We start from the raw sequence: 20,300 nt of genomic DNA on the forward strand, positions 1-20,300 counted from the left end.
GGGAGCTGACTATCAGAGAAATGGAGCAGCACTTCCAATGTCTGAACTGGTCATAATGAATCCTCTAGTATACACTAAGTCCTTCTATCTCTGCCCATTTCAGTAACATACAGCCTGCCTTCCTTCCTGAAAAGATTTGACAGATTCACATTCAGTCACATTGTCACACATCTGTCAAACTGTTCTCAATCAACTTTACCTGTCTATATCCATTTGCAGCCTCCAACTTCCAACTCTCAAGCTTGATAATTTAATTTCCTGTTTATCTCAGTATCATTCCCAAAGTTAGTTAAAGTACATTTGTTCCACTCCTCCAAATTATTGATATAAATTGCAAACAGTTCACCAGGTCACTGTTTGTCTCCACTGGTTAATGTCTGTTGAAATGATCAAAACTGATGTATTCCGAGTGTCTGTTTCCTGTTTGAAAACGTATCCTCCTGCATTCCTTTACAGCACATTTAAGGGGCTAAATGTTATATAAAGACATAAGAACGAGGAATATTACTTGGCAGTTCAGCCCCTCGTGCGTGCTCCATTTTTCAACATGATTATGGTTGATGTCATATTGGCCTCAGTTCAACCTTCCTGCCCACTCTCCATAACCCTTCATTTTGACAGTGTCCCTGCAGCCACTGCACTCTGGGGTAGTGAAATAGTCATATTCACAACGCTTTGAGAAAAGTAAGTTCTCCTCACCCTGTTTTAAATCTGCTCCGCCTGATCCTATAACTATGATCTCTTGTTGTAGATTGCCCCATATGAAGAAATATCCACTACACATCTCCATTGTCATATACCTTTAGCATCTGTGGCGATGCTGTCATTTTAACAAGCTTCTTTTGTCCTTCAGTTTTCTTTAAGAGAGTTCATACAGGCAGAGGTGCAGAGGGGTCTCGGAAGAACTCAGTTTAACAATGGCAGGGACGTGGCCACTTTTGGCAGTTCAGTTTTTTTTTCTAGTGTGGTTTAGCCTGTGGCAGTTACAAGATGCTGGAATCCAGGAAGGTTTGCAGATTCAGCAATTATTTCCTGACAGACTTTCGCTCTGAAATTTCTTTCTATGTTGTTCCCTCCTGCCTGTAAGAATTTGTGTTTCAATTACCTTTTTGCCAAGGGGAGTGTTTCTGGGACATTACTGGATTGGAGCAGTTTCTTAGTTAATTTGCAATAATGGGTCAGTTAAATTTTACATAAGTTAAGTTATGCTAAATTTCATTTTGGTTGTTGTCTGTGGGTCAACAATCTATTTTTCTTAAATCCGAAGGTTTTGATTAGCTGATCACACCTGGAATGTCCACTTCACATCTGCATTTAAAATAAGAAAAAGTAGGGCCTTGGCTACCTTCTTAAAATATTTTGAAGGAGTCTGGCCTAGTCCATAACACATCTTCATGAGACCTTTCATTCTTCTAAACTCCAGAGAGTTTCTAAACGGCCCATCTCTCTTCATAAGATAAACTCCTTATCTCTGGAATCAATATAGTGAACCTGTTCTAAATTGGCTCCAATGCACCTATATCCCTCCTCCATACAGGACACTAAAACTGTACATAGTACTCCAGTTGCAGTCTCACTATTGCCTTGCATGGGTGTAGCAAAACTTTGCTACTTTTAAACTCTATTAGTTTTGAAATAAGTGCTGAAATTTCATGTGCCTTTTAAATTACCTACTGTGCACGCGTGCAAGTTTTCAGATCTTCCAAAACTGATAAAACTTCCTCTTTGTCAACCTCAATCCCAGCTAATCTTGTAGCCTGTATCTCCGTATTCTCACTAATATTGCCCTTTTCCAATGCGAATGCTGATGAAAAGTATTTATTAAATGCTACCCTATGTCTTCGGGTTCCACACACAACTTTCCACAACTATCTTTGATTAGCCCTAATCTTACGCAAGCCATTCTTTTATTCCTGATATACCTATAGAAGTTCTTTGGGTTTTCTGTTACCTCCTCCTCCTCCGCTCACCTACCTCCAAATCTAATACCTGGTTGGTTTCATTCCCCAGTACCAAATCCAATATGGTATCTCCCCTTGTTGGCCTATCTACATACTGTGTCAGAAAACCCTTCTGCACACATCGAACTAAAACTGACTCATCTAAACAATTTGAACTATCGTATTCCCAGTCAATATTGGGGAAGTTAAAGTCCCCCATAACAACTACCTGTTACTCTTGCTCCTATCCAGAATCACCTTTGCTATCTTTTCCTCTACACCCCTGGAACATTTCGGATGCCTCGAGAAAACTCCCAACAGGGTGACTGCTTTCCTGTTTGTAACCTCAACCCAAACTACCTCAGTAGATGAGTCCTCAAACATTCTCTTAGCCACTGTAATACTATGCCAACCCCCCCAGACACACACATCTTGAACCTGGCACCTGGAGACAACACACCAATCATGAGTCTCTCTCATTCCCACAAAACCTCCCAACTGTCCCCCTAACTATGGAATTCCCAATGACTAAAGCTCTGCTCCTCTTCCCCCTTCCCTTCTGAGCAACAGGGACATACTCTGCGCCAGAGACCTATACCCCATGGCTTACCCCTAGTAAGTCGCTCCCCCCCAATAGTATCCAAAACGGTATACTTGTTGTTAAGAGAAACCACCACAGGAGATCCCTACACTGCCTGCCAGTTTCCTTTCCTACCCCTGACAGTAACCCACCTTCTTCATGTGGAGTAACTACCTCCCTATAAGGACGGGTCTAAGTGCTAGAGGAGATAAGATGTATAGAGGTGAGTGTAGATGCTGGTGGAGGCTACAGATATCTGGAGGTGTGAAGGGGTTGGAGGGTGTTTTTTATTATTCACTCATGGGCTGTGGGTTTGACTGGCTGACCAGCATATATTTTTAGATTAGATTACTTAGAGTGTGGAAACAGGCCCTTCAGCCCAAAAAGTCCACATCGACCCACCCACCGACATTTACCCCTTCACCTAATACTACGGGCAATTTAACATGGCCAATTCACCTAACCTGGACATTTTTGGACTGTGGGAGGAAACCAGAGCACCCAGAGGAAACCCACGCAGACACGGGGAGAATGTGCAAACTTCACACAGACAGTTGCCTGAGGCGGGAATTGAACCTGGGTCTCTGATGCTGTGATGCAGCAGTGCTAACCACTGTGCCACCGTGTTGCCTACATATTGCCTGCCCGTAGCTGCCCTTGAGAAGGTGGTGGTGAGCTGCGCTCTTGAACCACTATAATCCACATGCTGTATATGACAGAGATAGGGAGGGCTGTAGCACAATGGTGATAGGAAAGTGTACAGAGGCCGCAGGAAGTTATAACGATAGAGATTAATGCAGAGGTTGCAAGAGGTTAAAGAGATAAGGAGTGATATAGGGGCTGGCGAGGATTCAGAGAGGCAAGGCTCTTGGGGCCTGAGGAGGTCAGCGATATAGGGAGGGGTGTAAATGCTGAAAAAGGTTACAGATGTGCAGAGGGGCATAGAGGCTGGACGAGATTACAGATACAGAGACGGGTGTAGGAGCTGTACGAGATTACAGATATAGAAAGAGGTGTAGGGCTGGAGATTACAGATACAGAGAAGGGTGTGGGGCTGGACGAGATTATAGATATAGAAAATGTTGTAGGTCTGGATGAGATTACAGATATAGAGAGGGGTGTAGGGGCTGAACGAAATTATATAGAAAGGAGTGTAGGGCTGGATGAAATTATAGATATACAGAGGGATGTAGGGGCTGAATGAGATTTTGGATATAGAGAGGGTGGAGGGGCTGGATGAGATTATTACAGATACAGAGAGGTGTGTAGGGTCGGATGAGATTACAGATATAAAGGTGTGTAGGGTCTGGACAAGATTACAGATACAGAGAAGGGTGTAGGGGCTGCAGGAGGCTCAAGAGGTTATGATGTGTTAGATAATCAGTCACTGTGGTAGGGATCAATATAGCAGCTGGAAGTGATGACAGGGAAGGATTCAGAGGGACAACTGGGAAGTTTAAAAAAAAACAGAATTTTGCTAGGAACAAATTGTTGAAACCTGTGAAATTGACAAGAGACTGGGAGTAACTGAAGGAAAAGGACCTTGAAGAATCCAATCACGAGCATCATACAGTCAGAGATATATCGCACAGTAGGGGCCCTGGAATCAATGATTGTACCTGATCCTGTGGACAAGGCTGTCACCAATTTCCCTGCTTTCATCACTGAGGGTGTCAGAGGTCTGAGGAGCTGCAGACACTCAGAGGGAAAGTAAATATTACGAACTTGAAGTTACCCAGCTCCTTCAATGTGACTGCCTGAGGTACATCACTCGTGATTCTGATACTGGGAGAATTCAAACTCACAGCTTGAAAAAGACTGGGGCTTAAATACAGCACTTTGGACAGCTCAGTCAAACTATCTATCATTACTATGTTCTGGGTATAATTTACTCATCACATCCTCCCTGTCGATCTTGCTCAAAATCTTAAGTTTGTGTCTTATAGTCCATTTTCCCTCAGCACATGTGAATGTTTTGTTTTTATCTACCTTACTGAAACCAATTATAAACCCATAAGCTCTGTCAAATCTCCCACCAACTCCAATTGCTCAACTGCAACACAAATCCCTCAGTCCTGAAACTTTCTGGTGAATGATTGAGTGTATCCCTTCTCAAGTTCCTCCCATCCTTCACAATGTATGGTGATCTCTGTTCTGAGTATATCTGGTCACTCTGGGCCAGGAGGAAGAATGTTGTGAATTTCTGAAATAAAAGAGAGGAACCCAGTGGAACTGGCAGCCTCTAGGGAAAGAAAAATAATGTTCATGTTTAGAGCCAGTTATTACAGTTTTCTCTCTGCACTTGTGATGCTGGAATTTGGAAGCCTTTTTCACTGAGGTTGGAAAGATGTATATACACACAAAAAAAATCAAATAAAGGGGATAATTTGTCTGCCTGATTTCTAACTGGACTGACACTGTCTTTCCGAAACTTCTTTTACAGAATATTTGAAGAGGATTCACAGACAGCAAAGTCCATACAAACATCATATCAAAATCTGACACAATCAATTCATTAATAAGAAACTGGATATTATTGGCCTTTGGGTGCAAGTATTGAGTTCCCTGTCATTACCACTCACTGCATATAATTTTTCTTTCATACCCTCCCTGTCAATCTGAACCAAAGGCTTACCTTTGTATCCCATGATCCATAAGTTAGTGTGAAGAACATGTTTTTATCCACATTGTCAATACTAACAGTAAACGGTACAGATCTATCAATTCTCCATTCAGCTCCAGTTAATCCCTCACATCATAAATTTCTCAACATTGAACCATTCTGGGAAAGGAAGCAGCCTGCCCCCTCTCAGAGACCCTTCCATCCTTCCCAATGTGTGAGGTAAGGGTCCTGCAATCCTTCCCAATGTGTGGGTGATCTGTCCCCTTCTCAGTGACTCTGCTATCCTTTCCAATGTGTGGGAGATCTGCCCCCTCTCAGGGAACCCTGCCATCCTTCCCAATGTGTGAGAGATTTCTGTTTGCACAGACACAGATGTTCCTGTTTATGATGTCATCGTAGAGCAGCAATAACACAGTGACAACACACGCTCCCTAGGGATTTCCTCAACTGTGAGATTTTTCTCTAACTCCAGTACTTCTGATATCTTTCCAGCTGCAGGCTCCACAGAACAATTTCAAATTGACCACCATGACATTGTTGAGTAGTTTTGATTATTTGTCAACAATTTGAGTTTTTAGTTTAGTGCCTGTTAGAGGTTCCATTGCTCTAGGGCTGGTATGTCAGCTTTCGTGTGGATCTGAATCCATTTCAATACATTGCACTGTTTCACTTCTGCCTTCTCTCTGTCTCTAATAATGTGAGTATCTGTCTGTTTAATACTTCTCTGTTACTTTTATCAAATTGTGTCCGGATGGGGCATCCCCCGTATTCCTTTAACCATATTGTTATGAAGATGTGGGTGTCCTGTACCTTTCAGAGAGAAAAGCTAGCAGAGCTACCTGACAGCACCAAGTGCTCTGAATAAGATACAATGTAACATGTGGTCCAACAGCTAGGGTCGTTGGTTGCTCAGAGATAAAAACAATTTTGAATTAGGTCAATCAGTTTAAATTCTATCCCCCCCCCAAAAAACCAAGCTCCAATCAAGTTGGAATTAAGTATATTGACAATATTAAAAGTGAATGACACAATCCAATGCTTTGGAGGTATGAGACCAAGAAAAATTGAACAGTTGGGGGAGAACTTCCAAAAGACCAACAGATGTAGGCTGCGAGTCATAATCTCTGAGAGTCATAATCTCAGGGAAGGAGTTTGCACAGAGAAAAATATCAATACAGACCTAGAGAGCAACTTTACAGAGTAAGATATAATGAGAAGATTTGATACTGGCTAGTCTTAAAATTTGAATTTTTTAGTAAATCTTTATTGGGGGTTTTATTGGACTAGTATTATAGAAGAAAAATAAATGACAGGTTAGAGGAAGGAGTTTTAAATATTTGTTAGTTAATTATTCTCTGTTACACTTTAAGAAATAAAGTTGTTAATTTTTACTTTAAATAGTTCTTGGCCTGTCAAACTTTCACAGATTACTGCACAGGATAAATCTTTTCTGTGTTGTTGGTTTAAATTAAGCAGATGGGCTTACCCCATGTCATAACAATATGCTATGGATTTAGAAGCTTTATCTTCCCACAGTATACTCAATAGTCAGGAATTTTTCTTAAGGCAGTCTTTTCTGTTCTGCTTCTGAGCTTATATTAACCAAAAAATTCTGCACAATGTTTATTCTCTGTCATTCATTCAGTATATCCTGAAACATTAACTTTGGATCAGTATATATTGCCAATCCTCAGAAGATGATGTTTGACCTTCCTGAACTGCTGCAGTCTGTGTGGTCTGCAATGCTGTTAGGTAAGGAATTATCAAATTCTAGTAAAGGCCCAGTGGTATTTGTCCAAATGAACAACAATTTTTCATATTTTCACATTTTTGATGCAATGCAACAATAGGATATGTTACACAAGGTTGTCATAAAACAATATTTGACACCAGGCACATATGGACCAGGCATGTGAACAAAAACTAGGCCAAAGGGGTAGATTTTAAGGAGTATCCTGAATAAACAAAGGAACGTTGAAAATCGGGGAGGTTAAGGGAGTAAATTCATGAGCTTACAGCCTTGGAAACAAAAAAAAAGTAAGAAGTGAAAAAGGTAGGAGAATTAAAATCAGAAATCCACAGGAGCTTGGGCAAATATTTTGGAGGAAAAACCAAAAGAACTATGGATGCTGGATATCAGCAACAGAAACAGGAATTGCTGGGGACACTCAGCAGGTCTGCAAGCATTTGTGGAGAGAAAGCAGAGTTATTGTTTCAAGTCCAGTGACCCTTCTTCAGGGTTGTGAGGCTGGACGAGAGTACTGAGAGAGGTGTGACGACAAAATTTCAAAATAAGGATAAGAATTTCAATATCTTGGTGCTTTGTTACCCAGAAAATGTAAACATTAGTGAGCACAGGATGAACATCATTGGGTGCATGGAAACACACAGACAGCAGATTTTTGGATGACCTGAAGATGACAGGGAGGTGGAATATGGGAGCCCAGCTGGGAGTGTGTTTCGGGAGTTAAGTCTGGAGGTGGCATGAGAATTTTAGCTATAGATCAACTGAGTTGTTACAGGGGTTGAAATATATGTGGTCTTTGTGATGATGGGGAATATGTGGTTGGAAGCTCATTTTGGGGTGAAATATTTCACCACAGCTGTGAACAGTCTGGTTCAGCCTCAGCCAGGGAGAGGGATGGAGTCAGTGGTGAGGGAGTGCAGTTTGGCTCCCAGCCTGGATTGGCATTTAGTACTGTCTGATTAAATGCGGTCTACACCCCTTTACAGGCTGGAGCAGACTTGGCAGCAAAACTGAATTGTGAACCAACTATCAGCTTCATTCAGACAAGGTGTGGAGGAGTTTATCTGTTGCCAAGCAAACTACAATGACAAACTCAGACAGCTATTTACAGTTGAATTCGGGTTATACTGCTGATGTCAATAACTAGACGGTAGAGCACGGGAAGGACTTCTCGAAGCTTTTGCAGCATCGGTCTTCAAGCTTTCTTCCTTCCTCTCTGTTGGATTTTGAATCTTCTTTCCATTTCCATGTTCTCCATTGCACAGACCTTTCTTGTGAATCTCTTTTTGTTCTTCTGATGACCCCTCTCCCTCATAAGTCACATCATATGAACAACCCCCACCTCACTGAACCATCTGATGTTCTGCAAATTCCTCATTATTATGTTTTCCTCTTCCCTCCGGGTTGCTATATTTATGACATTTATTTCCCCAACATTTCTCTATTCGCTGACAGGCCAGTGTCACGAGCTATCTTTAGCTTTTACCTTTCCAAACATGATTTAAAATGCCAGGATCTATCACTAACATCTTTCCAATAATGTCTCGAGGTTTAGTTTATCTCCTGTGCTGCAAAAGCAAGGTCCTGAAGACAATCGAGGTAAGTTTATTGTGACAACGGAAAGCATTGCGCATGCTCCACTTCACCCTTCTGCCCGGGTGGAGGAGGAGCGCGCGGTACCAATAGGAGCAGAGGGGGCGGGACTGGAGGACCGTATGGACCTCCAGCCAATCAGAGTGGGTGAGACGAGGGCACATCACGTGATGCTACTGCACGGCGCTGTGCCCGAGATTTGGGAAGTTACGGAGAATTTGGGAATCTGGTAAGGAAATGGAAAACAGTGGAAAGGAAGAGGGAAATGATGTTAGTATGGATCGAGAGGTATTACACACACTCGGTGTACAGCGGGAAACATTGCGAGTTTCGTATTTGCAGCAAATGGGAAAGGTCCTCAGATAGAGATAGTTAAAAATCACACAACACCAGGTTATAGTCCAACAGGTTTAATTGGAAGCACTAGCGTTCGGAGTGACACCTCATTAAGGAGCGTCGCTCCTAAAGCTAGTGTGCTTCCAATTCAACCTGTTGGACTATAACCTGGTGTTGTGTGATTTTTAACTTTATACACCCCAGTCCAACACCGACATCTCCGAAAGATAGAGATAGGCCCGAGTTACCACCACCACCATGTTTATTGGGGGCAATGATCCGCGGGATACATGCGCAGGCGCCAACCTTTTTGGCCGGGGGTGGGGAACAAGCTGCAGCGGGCGCATGTGCAGCCTTTCCCGGCAGAGTCCCATTGGACAGAGCAAATACAAACCTAAGAAAAATGTTTCTGGATTTTGATTTAGCAAGTTTAAAATCAGACAACATCAGATTACAGTCGAATTTGACTTGGAGGTGTTGGTGTTGGTGTTGGACTGAGGTGGACAAAGTTAAAAAAATCACACAACACCAGGTTATAGTCCAACAGGTTTATTTGGAAGTACTCGCTTTCAGAGCGCTGCTCCTTTATCAGGTGATTGTGGAAGTTAAGATCATGTCCAAAGAAGTGAAAGCCAAATGAGTCCAGCATCATGGAGATGTGATACAGTAAACAATCTTAGATTAAACTTTCATCTTTTATAATCAGATATGCTGCCTTATATTCTTTGATATATAAATCCCAGAACTTTGTCTAAATTACATTCTCAAGTTAGCTCAGCTGTTTAAAAAGCTGAGCTAACTTGAGAATGTAATTTAAAAGTTCTGGGACAGTTACGGTTGCAGAAAGGGTATTTGAGGACTCGTCTACTGAGATAGCATGGGCTGAGGTTAGAAACAGGAAATGAGAAGTCACCTTGTTGGGGGTTTTCTCTTGGCCTCTGAATAATTCCAGAAATGTAGACAAAGGAATAGCAAAGATGATCCTAGATAGGAGCGAGTGTGACAGGGTAGTTGTCATGGGGTCTCTAACTTTCCAAATATTGACCGTGAATACTATAGTACAGGTACTTTTAGATGGGTCAGTTTGCATCCAATGTGTGCAGAAGGGTTTCCTGACACAGTATGTATACAGAGTTTAGATCAGAGTGGTGCTGGAAAAGCACAGCAGGTCAGGCAGCATGGAAGCGCTTTTTATCTCTCTTCCTGCCTCTATTTCGGGCTTTTGCCCGAAACATTGATTTTCTTGATCCTTGGATGCTGCCTGACCTGCTGTGCTTTTCCAGCACCACTGATCCAAAAAAAAATAGTATGTAGACAGGGGTGAGACCATACTAGATTTGGTACAGGGTAATGAACCCAGCCAGGTGTTAGATTTGGAGGTAGGTGAGCACTTTGGTGATAGTGACCACAAATTGGTTATGTTTATGATGGATAGGTATATACCGCAAAGCAAGAGTTATAGCTGGAGGGAAGGCAATTTTGATGCAATGAAGCAAAATTTACGATTAGTAGGATGGGGAGTATACTGCAAGGGATGGGCACATTTGAAAGTGGAGCTTTTTCAAGGATCAGTTACTGCAGGTTCTTGATAAGTATGCACCTGTTAGACAGGAAGGAAGTTGTTCAGCGTGGGAGCCATGGTTTACGAAGGAAGTTTAATCTCTTGTCTAGAGGAGGACGAAGGCTTATGTTAAGATGAGATGTGGTGGTTCAGTTAGCATGCTTGAAACTTACAGGCTAGCCAGAAAAGACCTAAAGGGAGAGCTAAGAAGAGCCAAGAGGAGACATGAGAAGTCATTGCCAGATAGGATCAAGGAAAACCCTAAAGCTTTCTATAGCTATATCAGGAATAAAAGAATGAGTAGAGTAAGATCAGGGCTAATCAAGGATAGCAGTGGGATGTTGTATGTGGAGTCAGAGGCGATAGAGAAGCACTAAATGAATACTTTTCATCAGTATTCACAGTAGAAAAAGACAATGTTGTCAAGGTGAATACTAAGATACAGGCCATTAGACTAGATGGGATTGAGGCTCACAAGGAAAACATAAAAATAGAAAAGTCCCCTAGGCCAGATGAGATTTATCCTAGGATTGTCTGGGAAGCCAGGGAGGAGATTGCCTTTGATCTTTATGTTGTCCATTATCTACAAGAATAGTGTCAGAAGACTGTAGGATAGCAAATGTTGTCCCCTTGTTCAAGAAGGGGAGCATAGACAACCCTGGTAATTGTAGACCAGTGAGCCTTAATTTGGTTGTTGGTAAAGTGTTGGAAAGGGTTACAAGAGATTGGATTTATAATAATCTACAAAGGAATAAGTTGATCAGGGATAGTCAACAAGGTTTCGAGAAGGGTAGGTCGTCCCTCACAAACCTTTGTTGAGTTCTTTGAGAAGGTGAGTAAATAGGTGGATGAGGGTAAAGCAGTTGATGTGGTGGATATGGATTTCAGTAAGGCGTTTGATAAGGTTCCCCACGGTAGATTATTGCACAAAATACGAGGTATGGGATTGAGGGTGATTTTAGCAGTTTAGATCAGAATTTGGCTAGCTGAAAGAAAACATAGGGTGGTTTTGAAATCCCATCCTGGAGTTCAGTAATGAGCGGTGTACCGCAAGGATCTGTTTTGGGTCCACTGTTGCTTGTCATTTCTATAAATGACCTGGATGAGGGCATAGAAGGATGGGTTACTAAATGTGTGGATGACACTAAGGTCAGTAGAGTTGTGGATAGGTTACAGAGGGACATGGATAAGCTGAAGAGCTGGTCTGAGAGATGGCAAATGGAGTTTAATGTGGAAAAGTGTGAGGCGATTCACTTTGGAAGGAGTAACAGGAATGCAGAGTACTGGGCTACTTGTAAGATTCTTGGTAATGTAGATGAGTGGAGAGATCTCAGTGTCCAGGTACATCGATCCCTGAAAGTTGCCACTTATGTTGATAGGGTTATTAAGAAGGCATACAGTGTGTTACCTTTTATTGTTAGAGGGATGGAGTTTCGGAGCCACGAGGTCAGGCTGCAGTTGTGCAAGACTCTGGTGTAGCCGCACTTGGAGTATTGCATGCAGTTCTGGTCACCACATTATGGGAAGGATGTGGAAGCTTCAGAGGAGATTTACTAGGATGTTGCATGAGGAAAGGCTGAGGGACCTGAGGTTGTTTTTGTTAGAAGAAGGTTGAAATATGACTTAATTGAGACAAATAAGATAATCAGGAAGTTAGATAAGGTGGACAGTGAGAGCCTTTTTCTTCAGATGGTGATGGCTGGCACAAGAGGACATAGCTTTAAATTGAGGGGTGATAGATATAGGACAGACGTCAGAGGTAGTTCCTGTACTCAGTAGTAGGGGCGTGGAATGCACTGCCTTCAACAGTAGTGGACTTGCCAACTTTAAGGCCATTTAAATGGTCATTGGATAGGCACATGGACGAGAATGGAATTGTGTAGGTAAGATGGGCTTCAGGTTGGTTTCACAGGTTGATGCAACATCGAGGGCCAAAAGGCCTGTACTGCACTGTAATATTTTATGTGTGGAGGGTGTTGCAGGGCTGAGAAGGCTGATGCTGTGGTTGTATTTTCTGGTGCATTGGTAGATGTCATGTGGTCCATCCAGTTTCATTTCTTTGTTGAGACTTTTGCAGTGATTAATACAATGAGTGACTTGCTGGGCCACTGTCAGGTTGGCAGGTTTCTTTCCCTAAAGGACATTAGGGATTTTTCTGCCATTGACAATGGTTACATGGCAATCAGTAGATTCTTAATTCCAGTTTTTTTTTCTTGAATTCACAGGGAACACGTGCCAAATCTGGACTTCAGTTTTACGTTTTAATAGTCTGGCTAAAAATTAAATACATCAGGTTTGTTTAGTCACTTTTAAATATCACTAACACAGGTTTTGTTGATGTCCAAAACACTGTCCATCATCCTATCTCTTCCATCCTCCCCAACAACAAGAGTGAGGAGCACATGGAGTTTCTCTGTCACTAAAATTGAGACAATCCAATCAGCTGCCTTTGCTGCTTCCCTCCCTTCCACTAGCCCACCAAGCCAAACTGCCTTGCATGGTGCTCCTTGTTTTAGTACGAAACTTGGATCTTCCTCCAGTCTCTCATCAGGCCATACCAGAGTTCATCTCGACCCTTTTACCCTATTCTTGCTAAACTACAGACATTCCAACTGTCTCTTTTCTCCTCCTCATCAATTCACAGATATTGTTCCTTGTTCTGTCTCTCTCTTTTCTGGTTATGTCCTTCTCAGCAGATCTGTTTAAACAATATTTGACCTCACCATCGTTGGAAAATCCTGCTCCATCTCCATTCCCTCTTTCTTTTCTGAATTCCTTGTATTTGGTGTTCTCAAAGATCTATCCTTAGCCGCTCCTGTTTCTCACCGACATACTGCCAGGAGGTGACATCGTCCAAAAGCGCAGTGTTAGTGTCACATGTATACTGACAATGTCCAGCTCTATCTCCCCACTATCCTTGTCCATTGCTCCACTGTTACTCAGTTATCAAACTGCTTATCATGCTTCTACTATTCAATTAGCTGAAATTTCCTCCAGTAAAACTTTGTGATGGTTAACCCCATTGCCTTCCAGTATTATTACAACTTACTTCCCCTTAATGCTGAGTCCCACCCTCTTGCTGGAAACTACCTGAAGCTGAACTACACTATTCATAATATTGCTTTCATATCTGACCTCACATCTACTCATTCACATACACTAGAAATCTCAATCTCTAAAGATTTCCTTCATTCCACCTCATCCCAGCTCATTTGCTAATGAAACCCTTGCCCATGTCTGGGTTGCCTTTAAATTGCTAATTGAGAAATGTAACCTTTGATTCTCTGACCCATTAAGAGTCTGTTCTGACACTCTCCCCTAATGGGAAACATCCTCTCATCACTTACGCTGTCAAACCTCTTAAGAATTCTCTATGTTCAATGAGATCACTTCTCATTCTCCAGAATCCAATGAATAGATCTCAACCTGTCAAATCTTCAATTTAAAAGATATTTCCTCCAAATTAGGGATCATTTCAGTGAATCTTTTCTGAAATGTTTCCAATGAAGTGATGTATTTCCTTCAATAAGGGAACCAAAACTGCTCCCATTACTCCAGATGTGGTCTCACCAGCACTTTGTACAGTTGCCCTAAGACATTGACTCCAAACTCTTGTACTGCAAACAGCTTGAAATAAGGAACAGTATTCCATTACCCTGGATATAAGCTTGCTTGCTGAGTTGGGAGGTTCGAACAATCCAGGTCAGTGAGCAAACTTACATTCAGAACCTTAACCTAAGCTACAAATCTTCTCAAAACTCACTAATTCCGTTACCCTTCCTGATTACCTGTTGCAACTGTGCTAGCTCTGTGTTTCCTGTACAATTACCCCCAAGTCCCTTTCTGTAACTCTTTACAGCTTTCACTGTTTTTATTTTGTGGTCTCCTCAAAATGAGCAGCATCACATTTTCTCACATTATGCTTACTGCCAACTTGTCTCTCTGTGAAGTGTTTGTAACCCTCACAGAACTTGACTGTTACATCTTTTCTATGAGATCCTCCCTCATTCTTCTGAATTCTTTACTGGAAGCACTGGGCAGTGGGACATGTGTAATCCCTATCTTTGTAGGGGATACTCTTTGGAAAGACTGGGAAGAGCTTGCTATCCATTGTGCAGAATGGAGACAACTTCTCCATCGAGCTGCACTAGCCTTTCACACACAGTCTTATTGATGAGGTAGAGAGGCAGCCCATAAGGAAACAATAGAAAGCAAGTCCTGCTCTCTGCATCTCATTAATTCTTGGAACATTCTGTCCCATGTGTCAAAGATCTGCTGTTGTATTCATTCATTGATTTCCCCCCGAGTTGACTGCTGACCTCCACAAGGGGTAATGTGCGGCAGGGAGAGTACATGGTCATCCTGGGCCAGGAGGAGGGGGTGGTGTGAATTTCTACCCTGGACTGACAGTGGTGGATTTTATGACCTTGTGTTACAGGATATTCCAAGTGGACTTGCAGGTGGGAATCACAATAATGGTAACATCAAACTGATAGAATGAATCAATTCATCAGGACCGGTGTGAGTATAGTGTTCTGGCTCATTCCCACTTACTGTATCAAATTTCTCCCTTAAAACAGCTTGATTGATCTTTCTCAAAACCTTCAGTATGTGTCCTGTAATCCTTTTCTGATCAGTTGATCAGTAAGTTTTATCATCCTAATGTATATCTTTTTGTAAACACCTCTATCACAGTTCACCTCAATTTCATTGGCTACAAGGAAAACAATCTCAATTTCTCCAAACCCCGGATTCCTCAATATCTGTTTTCATCAACAAGTTCAGGATTGTACACATCAGGATTGTTTTGGAACATTCTCCACTTGTCTGCATCAGTGCAGGCCCCAACAATATTAATGAAAGTGAACATCCTCCAGGACAAAGCACTGCCTGAGTGGTGTCCCATCCACCACCTTCAACATTCCCTCTCCCCACCCCCAAGGTTCAGTCAGCATTGTCCTACCAGACCATGGTGCTGCTCTCTCTCATTAGGGAGAGGTGCCTGGTGGTGGTTTAACCTGAAGGTTAAACAGCCCACGCAAGGGGAGAGGTTGAGAAGGAGAGTCCATCTGTTGTAGATAGTTGTTCTCGATGTGTATTGGCAGCACCAATGTCACGTGAATGAATACTATAAAAAACCCGAATGCTGCAACTAAAATCCCTCATTCTGCTCTCAAAGACCCTTCCATCCTTCCCAACATGTGGGTGATCTGCCCCCTCTCAGGGACCCTGTCATCCTTCCCAACATGTGAGGCATCTCTGGTTTGCACAGACCCAGATGGTCTATGTTTCCTTTGGGTGATGCTGTCACACAGTGATAGTTACACTGACCCTCACTGTCTGTAGGGGTAGGAGACACAGAAATCCCGACAACATTTAACATGTAATCAGATGCACACTTGTAATGCCAAGGCAGACTGGTCTATGGGCCAAGTGATGGAAAATGGGATTTAAAATAGTTAAGTGGTAGTTTTCTTTACTGGCACAGAGCCTTTTTCTGTACTGTAGACCTTTGAGACACTTAATTTAGGAATATGACAAGCCCCATTTGAAACCAGGTCAGACGAGGTGATATTAGAATAGATGACGTGTTTTTGGGATGAAAGTGAGGTACAGAGGCGGAGCAGTTTCAAAGGAAATTCTGGACTTGGGGACCCAGGAATCTGAAAGTGCACCATCAAGTGGAGAAATAAAAATTGGAGTATATCTTGGAGAAAGTGGGGACTGCAGGTGCTGGAAATCAGTCAAAAAATGTAATGCTGGAAAAACACAGCCACTCAGGCAGGATCCGAGGTGCAGGAAAATCGATGTTTCGAGCATAAGCTCTTCATCAGGAATGCTTCATCAGCACTTTCTCTTCTGTAATGTGAACTGTTTTCAAAACCTCAATATTTATTTGAGTTCTCTGGCCTCCGTTTCTTTCTCAACAGTTACACAAAAATATTTATTTAATATCTTTCCCTTCTCCTGAGGTTCAACATAAAGACATCCACTTTGATCTTTAAGGGGCACAACTCTCTAGTTGTTCTCTTGCTGTTACTGAACTTGTAGAATCTCTTTGGATTATCCTTAACTTTATTTGCCAAGGCTATCTCATAGCCTCTTTTTGCCTTCCTGATCTCCCTGTTAAGAATGTTCCTACACTCTTTATACTGTTCAAGAGATTTATTTGAACTCAGTAAACAAATACTTCACTATGGGGAGAAAGTGAGGACTGCAAATGCTGGAGATCAGAGCTGAAAATGTGTTGCTGGAAAAGCGCAGCAGGTCAGGCAGCATCCAAGAAGCAGGAGAATCGACATTTCAGGCATGAGCTCTTCTTCCTGAAGAAGGGCTCATGCCCAAATACTTCACTATCCAAATCTTTAACACTATAGTAGTCCCAGTCAATATCTGGAAAATTAAAATCATCTACTATTACAATCTTCTTATTCTTACATATATCTGAGATCTCTCTTCATGTTTGTTCCTCAATTTATTTCCATAGTACAATACCATCAAGGCGAACAGTCCTTTTTTTAATTTGAAAAATAGAGGGAGGGTTTTTTAATATACAGTCAGAGGTCTACAGCATGGGAACAGATCCTTTGGTCCAACTCATCCATGCTGACCAGATATCCTAACCTAGTCCCATTTTCCAGCATTTAGCCGATATTCCCCCCAAACCCTTCCTATTCATATACCCATCCAGCTGCCTTTTAAATGTTGTAATTTTACCAGCCTCCACTACTTCCTCTGGCTACTCATTCTGTACACACACCACTCTGTGTGATACTGAGATGTTTCTAGATTAAATTTTTAAACATAAAATATAGGTACAAAGTTTTTTTAGAGCAGACTGTGCCTCTGAGTCTGTAGATTAAGGTGCAGAGATAGCCTTTTGTAGAGTGATGTTGACTTCCTGTCAGATATGAGTGATTAGACAGCATTTCAATGATCCTGGTGGTTATGTCTACAGGAAAGGTGGTTGCAAATCCTATTGGATTACATTGATCATGTGGAGTGGCAGTTAGAGGAAATAAGGAATTTACAGGAGCCAGGGGCGTGATGGGTGGCAGTTTTAGGATGGAAAGGTACCACAGATACAGTCAGGTAGATGGGTTACCTCCAGGAAAGATAGGAGAGGGAGGCAGATAGTGCAGGAGTCTCATGTGGCTGTCCCCATCTCAAACAATCATGCTGTATTTGAAAAAGTAGGGAATGTAGCACTGAAAGTCAGGTTTCTGGTACCGTGACTAGCTCTATTGCAGTGAGAGGTGTATCGGGTTCCAGGTGAGCAGTGGTAACAGGGGACTCCATGGTCAGGAGCACAGTCTACCATTTCTGCAGCCGACAGTGAGATATCAGAATGGTGTGTTGCCTCCCTGATACCAGAGTCAAGGATGTCTGTGAGAAGGTGCAGAGTGTACTTGAAGGTTATCTGTAACCAATGATGTAGGAAGACAAAAGGATGTAGTTGTGATGAGAGAATGTATGAAATCAGGCAGGAGGTTAAAATGCAGGACCTCCTGGGTTGTAATATCTGGATTACTCCTGGTGCCATGTGCTAGTGAGTATCGGAATAACGGGATAGAACAGATGACCGCGTGGCTGATAAGCAGGTGCAGGGAGTAGGATTCACACTTTTGGGTCATTGGAATGTCTTCTGGGGTAGAATTGACCTGCAAAAGAAAGACTGTTTGCACCTGAATTGGAAGGGGACTAATATCCAGGCAGGGACATTTGCTTGTACTGCGCCGGAGGCCTTAAACCAAAAAGGGAGTCAGGGTAGACCCAAAGAGATACTGAGAAAAGAGAGAAGTCTGAACCTGGTACAGTTGAGAAGTCAAACAATCAGGGCAGGCAAGAGCAAGGCAGGGCTGACAAATTACTCTGCATTTATTTCAATGCAAGAGACTTGATAGAGAAGGCAGATGAACTCAGGGCATGGTTGAGAACATGGGACTGGGATATCACAACAATTACAGAGACGTGGCTCAGGGATGGACAGGACTGGCAGCTTAATGTTCCAGGGTATAGATAAATATAGGAAAGATGGGGTGGGGGGGGGGTGCAAATGAGGAGAGGGAGTGGCACTTTTGTTTAGGGATTACATTAAGGCTGTACTTAGGCAGAGATATTCCTGAGAGTATGTTCAGTGAAGTTATTTTTGCAGAACTGAAAAAAAATAAGGTGATCGCCTTATTGGGATTATACATAGCCCTCTGCCGATAATTAGCAATAAATTGAGAAGCAAATTTAGAGGGAGGTGTCAGTTATCTGTAACAATAATAAGGTTGTAATGATAGGGGTTTCTACCTTTGTTGGAGAAATGTCCTATTTCCAATGAACCTAGTAGGCAGACCTTGTGAAATTGACACACTTGTTTATTTCAAGATATTGTGGGAAGAGGTCAATGACCGCTCAGAACTGATGAGTCATAACCTCTTGCTCAGCTACAGAACAACCTGGATTAGCCAAACGAGATGGGCGGGTGGTATTTTGTTTGGATAACTGATCTGAACGTGAACAAGCAGTAATTTGAGTGCCGGTTTTCCGAATATGCCTCGGTTAACTGGCAATGCATGCCACAATGCCGTTTAACTGAAAACTGATCAGATCGTAAACAAGCGGTAATTTGAGTGCCAGTAATCAGACATACCTCAAATATCCAGCAATGCATGCCATAATGCCATTTAACTGAATGCTGGTTGCCTAATGCCGTTTTATGGGACCTTGAGATCTTGTTTAGATAATCCGAAAATTGAGGTCGCACTGCATACAGTTTATAAAGGGTTACAAATGGCTGATTGTTGGTTACAGAACAATACAGGTCTAACTACGATAGATAGCTTAACAATATTAAAAAAGCTAACAATACTGTTGGCCAACAACATTAATGGATTGAACAATGGTAACAGGAGGCTTACAATATTACTAGTCTAACAACATTGATTAGTTGAACAATCAATGTTGTTAGACAAGTAATATGGGGGTGGGAGATTGGGGGAGACTGATCAGTGTGCGTGGAAGTACAGCGGTATCGTCAGTAAAGGAATCCAATTAGCAGGCCACTTGTTTGGTTCTGTTCGCCGAGTTGGGAATTTGTGTTGCAGACATTTCGTCCCCTGGGAGCCCCAAGCACTGAGATGTCACCTAGACAGGGGACGAAATGTCTGCAACACAAATTCCCAGCTCAGCGAACAGAACCACAATAACGAGCACCCGAGCTACAAATCTTCTCCCAAACTAGCGGGCCATTTAACTAAAGTTTCCTCCGTTCTAAACCTGTCGCCCAGTTCCTAAGGATCTGTATCCCTCTGCTCCCCATCTACTCATGCATTTGTCCAGACACACATTAAATGAATCTACCGTGCCTGCCTGTACTACCTCTGCTGGCAATGCGTTCCAGGTACCTACCACTCTGTGTAAAGTACTTGCTGCATATATCCCCCTTAAACTTTTCATCTCTCACCTTGAACGTGTGACCTCTTGGTATTGAATCCTTCACCCTGGGAAAAAGCTTATCTCTCTATCTACCCTGTCTATACCTTAATCAGGTTCCCCCTCAATCTCCTTTTTTCTAATGAAAACAAACCTAACCTACTCAACCTCTCTTCATAGCTAGCACCTTCCATACCAGGCAACACCCTCTTAAACCTTCTCTGCACCCTCTCTAAAGCGTCCACATCCATTTGGTAATGTGGCGACCAGAACTTACACAGTATTCTAAATGTGGCCAAACCAATGTCTTGTACAATTTTAACATGACCTGCCAGCTCTTATATTTAATACTCCGTCCGATGAAGGCAAACGTACTATATGCCTTCTTGACCACTCTATCCACCTGTGCAGCAACCTTCAGGGTACAATGGACCTGATCTCCCAGGTCTCTCTGCTCATCAACTTTTCCCAAGGCTCTTCCATTTACAGTATAGTTC

The 20,300-nt window shown here is 42.4% G+C and overlaps 1 protein-coding gene across 10 annotated transcripts in view; it reads left to right on the forward strand.

Moving 5' to 3' along the window:
- The window catches only part of LOC140469560 (uncharacterized), a 65,004-nt gene that overhangs the window by 34,806 nt on the left and 9,898 nt on the right, over window positions 1-20,300 (forward strand). The window contains exons 1-2 of one of the 10 annotated variants that reach the window (XM_072566198.1): window positions 8,670-8,712; window positions 14,819-14,901. The exons of 1 other annotated variant lie outside the window; for it this stretch is intronic. Coding sequence is in view for 3 of the 9 variants with exons in the window: in XM_072566191.1 (XP_072422292.1) it covers window positions 8,654-8,712 (59 nt within the window). In the remaining 6 variants the exon portion in view is untranslated. Of the gene's footprint in view, window positions 1-8,650; window positions 8,772-12,657; window positions 12,674-14,818; window positions 14,902-20,300 lie in introns of those variants that run through there. 8 more of the 10 variants (XM_072566200.1, XM_072566191.1, XM_072566194.1 and 5 more) reach the window with 8 other exon arrangements.

This window comes from Chiloscyllium punctatum, chromosome 49, assembly GCF_047496795.1.
Source record: "Chiloscyllium punctatum isolate Juve2018m chromosome 49, sChiPun1.3, whole genome shotgun sequence".
NCBI lineage: Eukaryota > Metazoa > Chordata > Chondrichthyes > Orectolobiformes > Hemiscylliidae > Chiloscyllium > Chiloscyllium punctatum.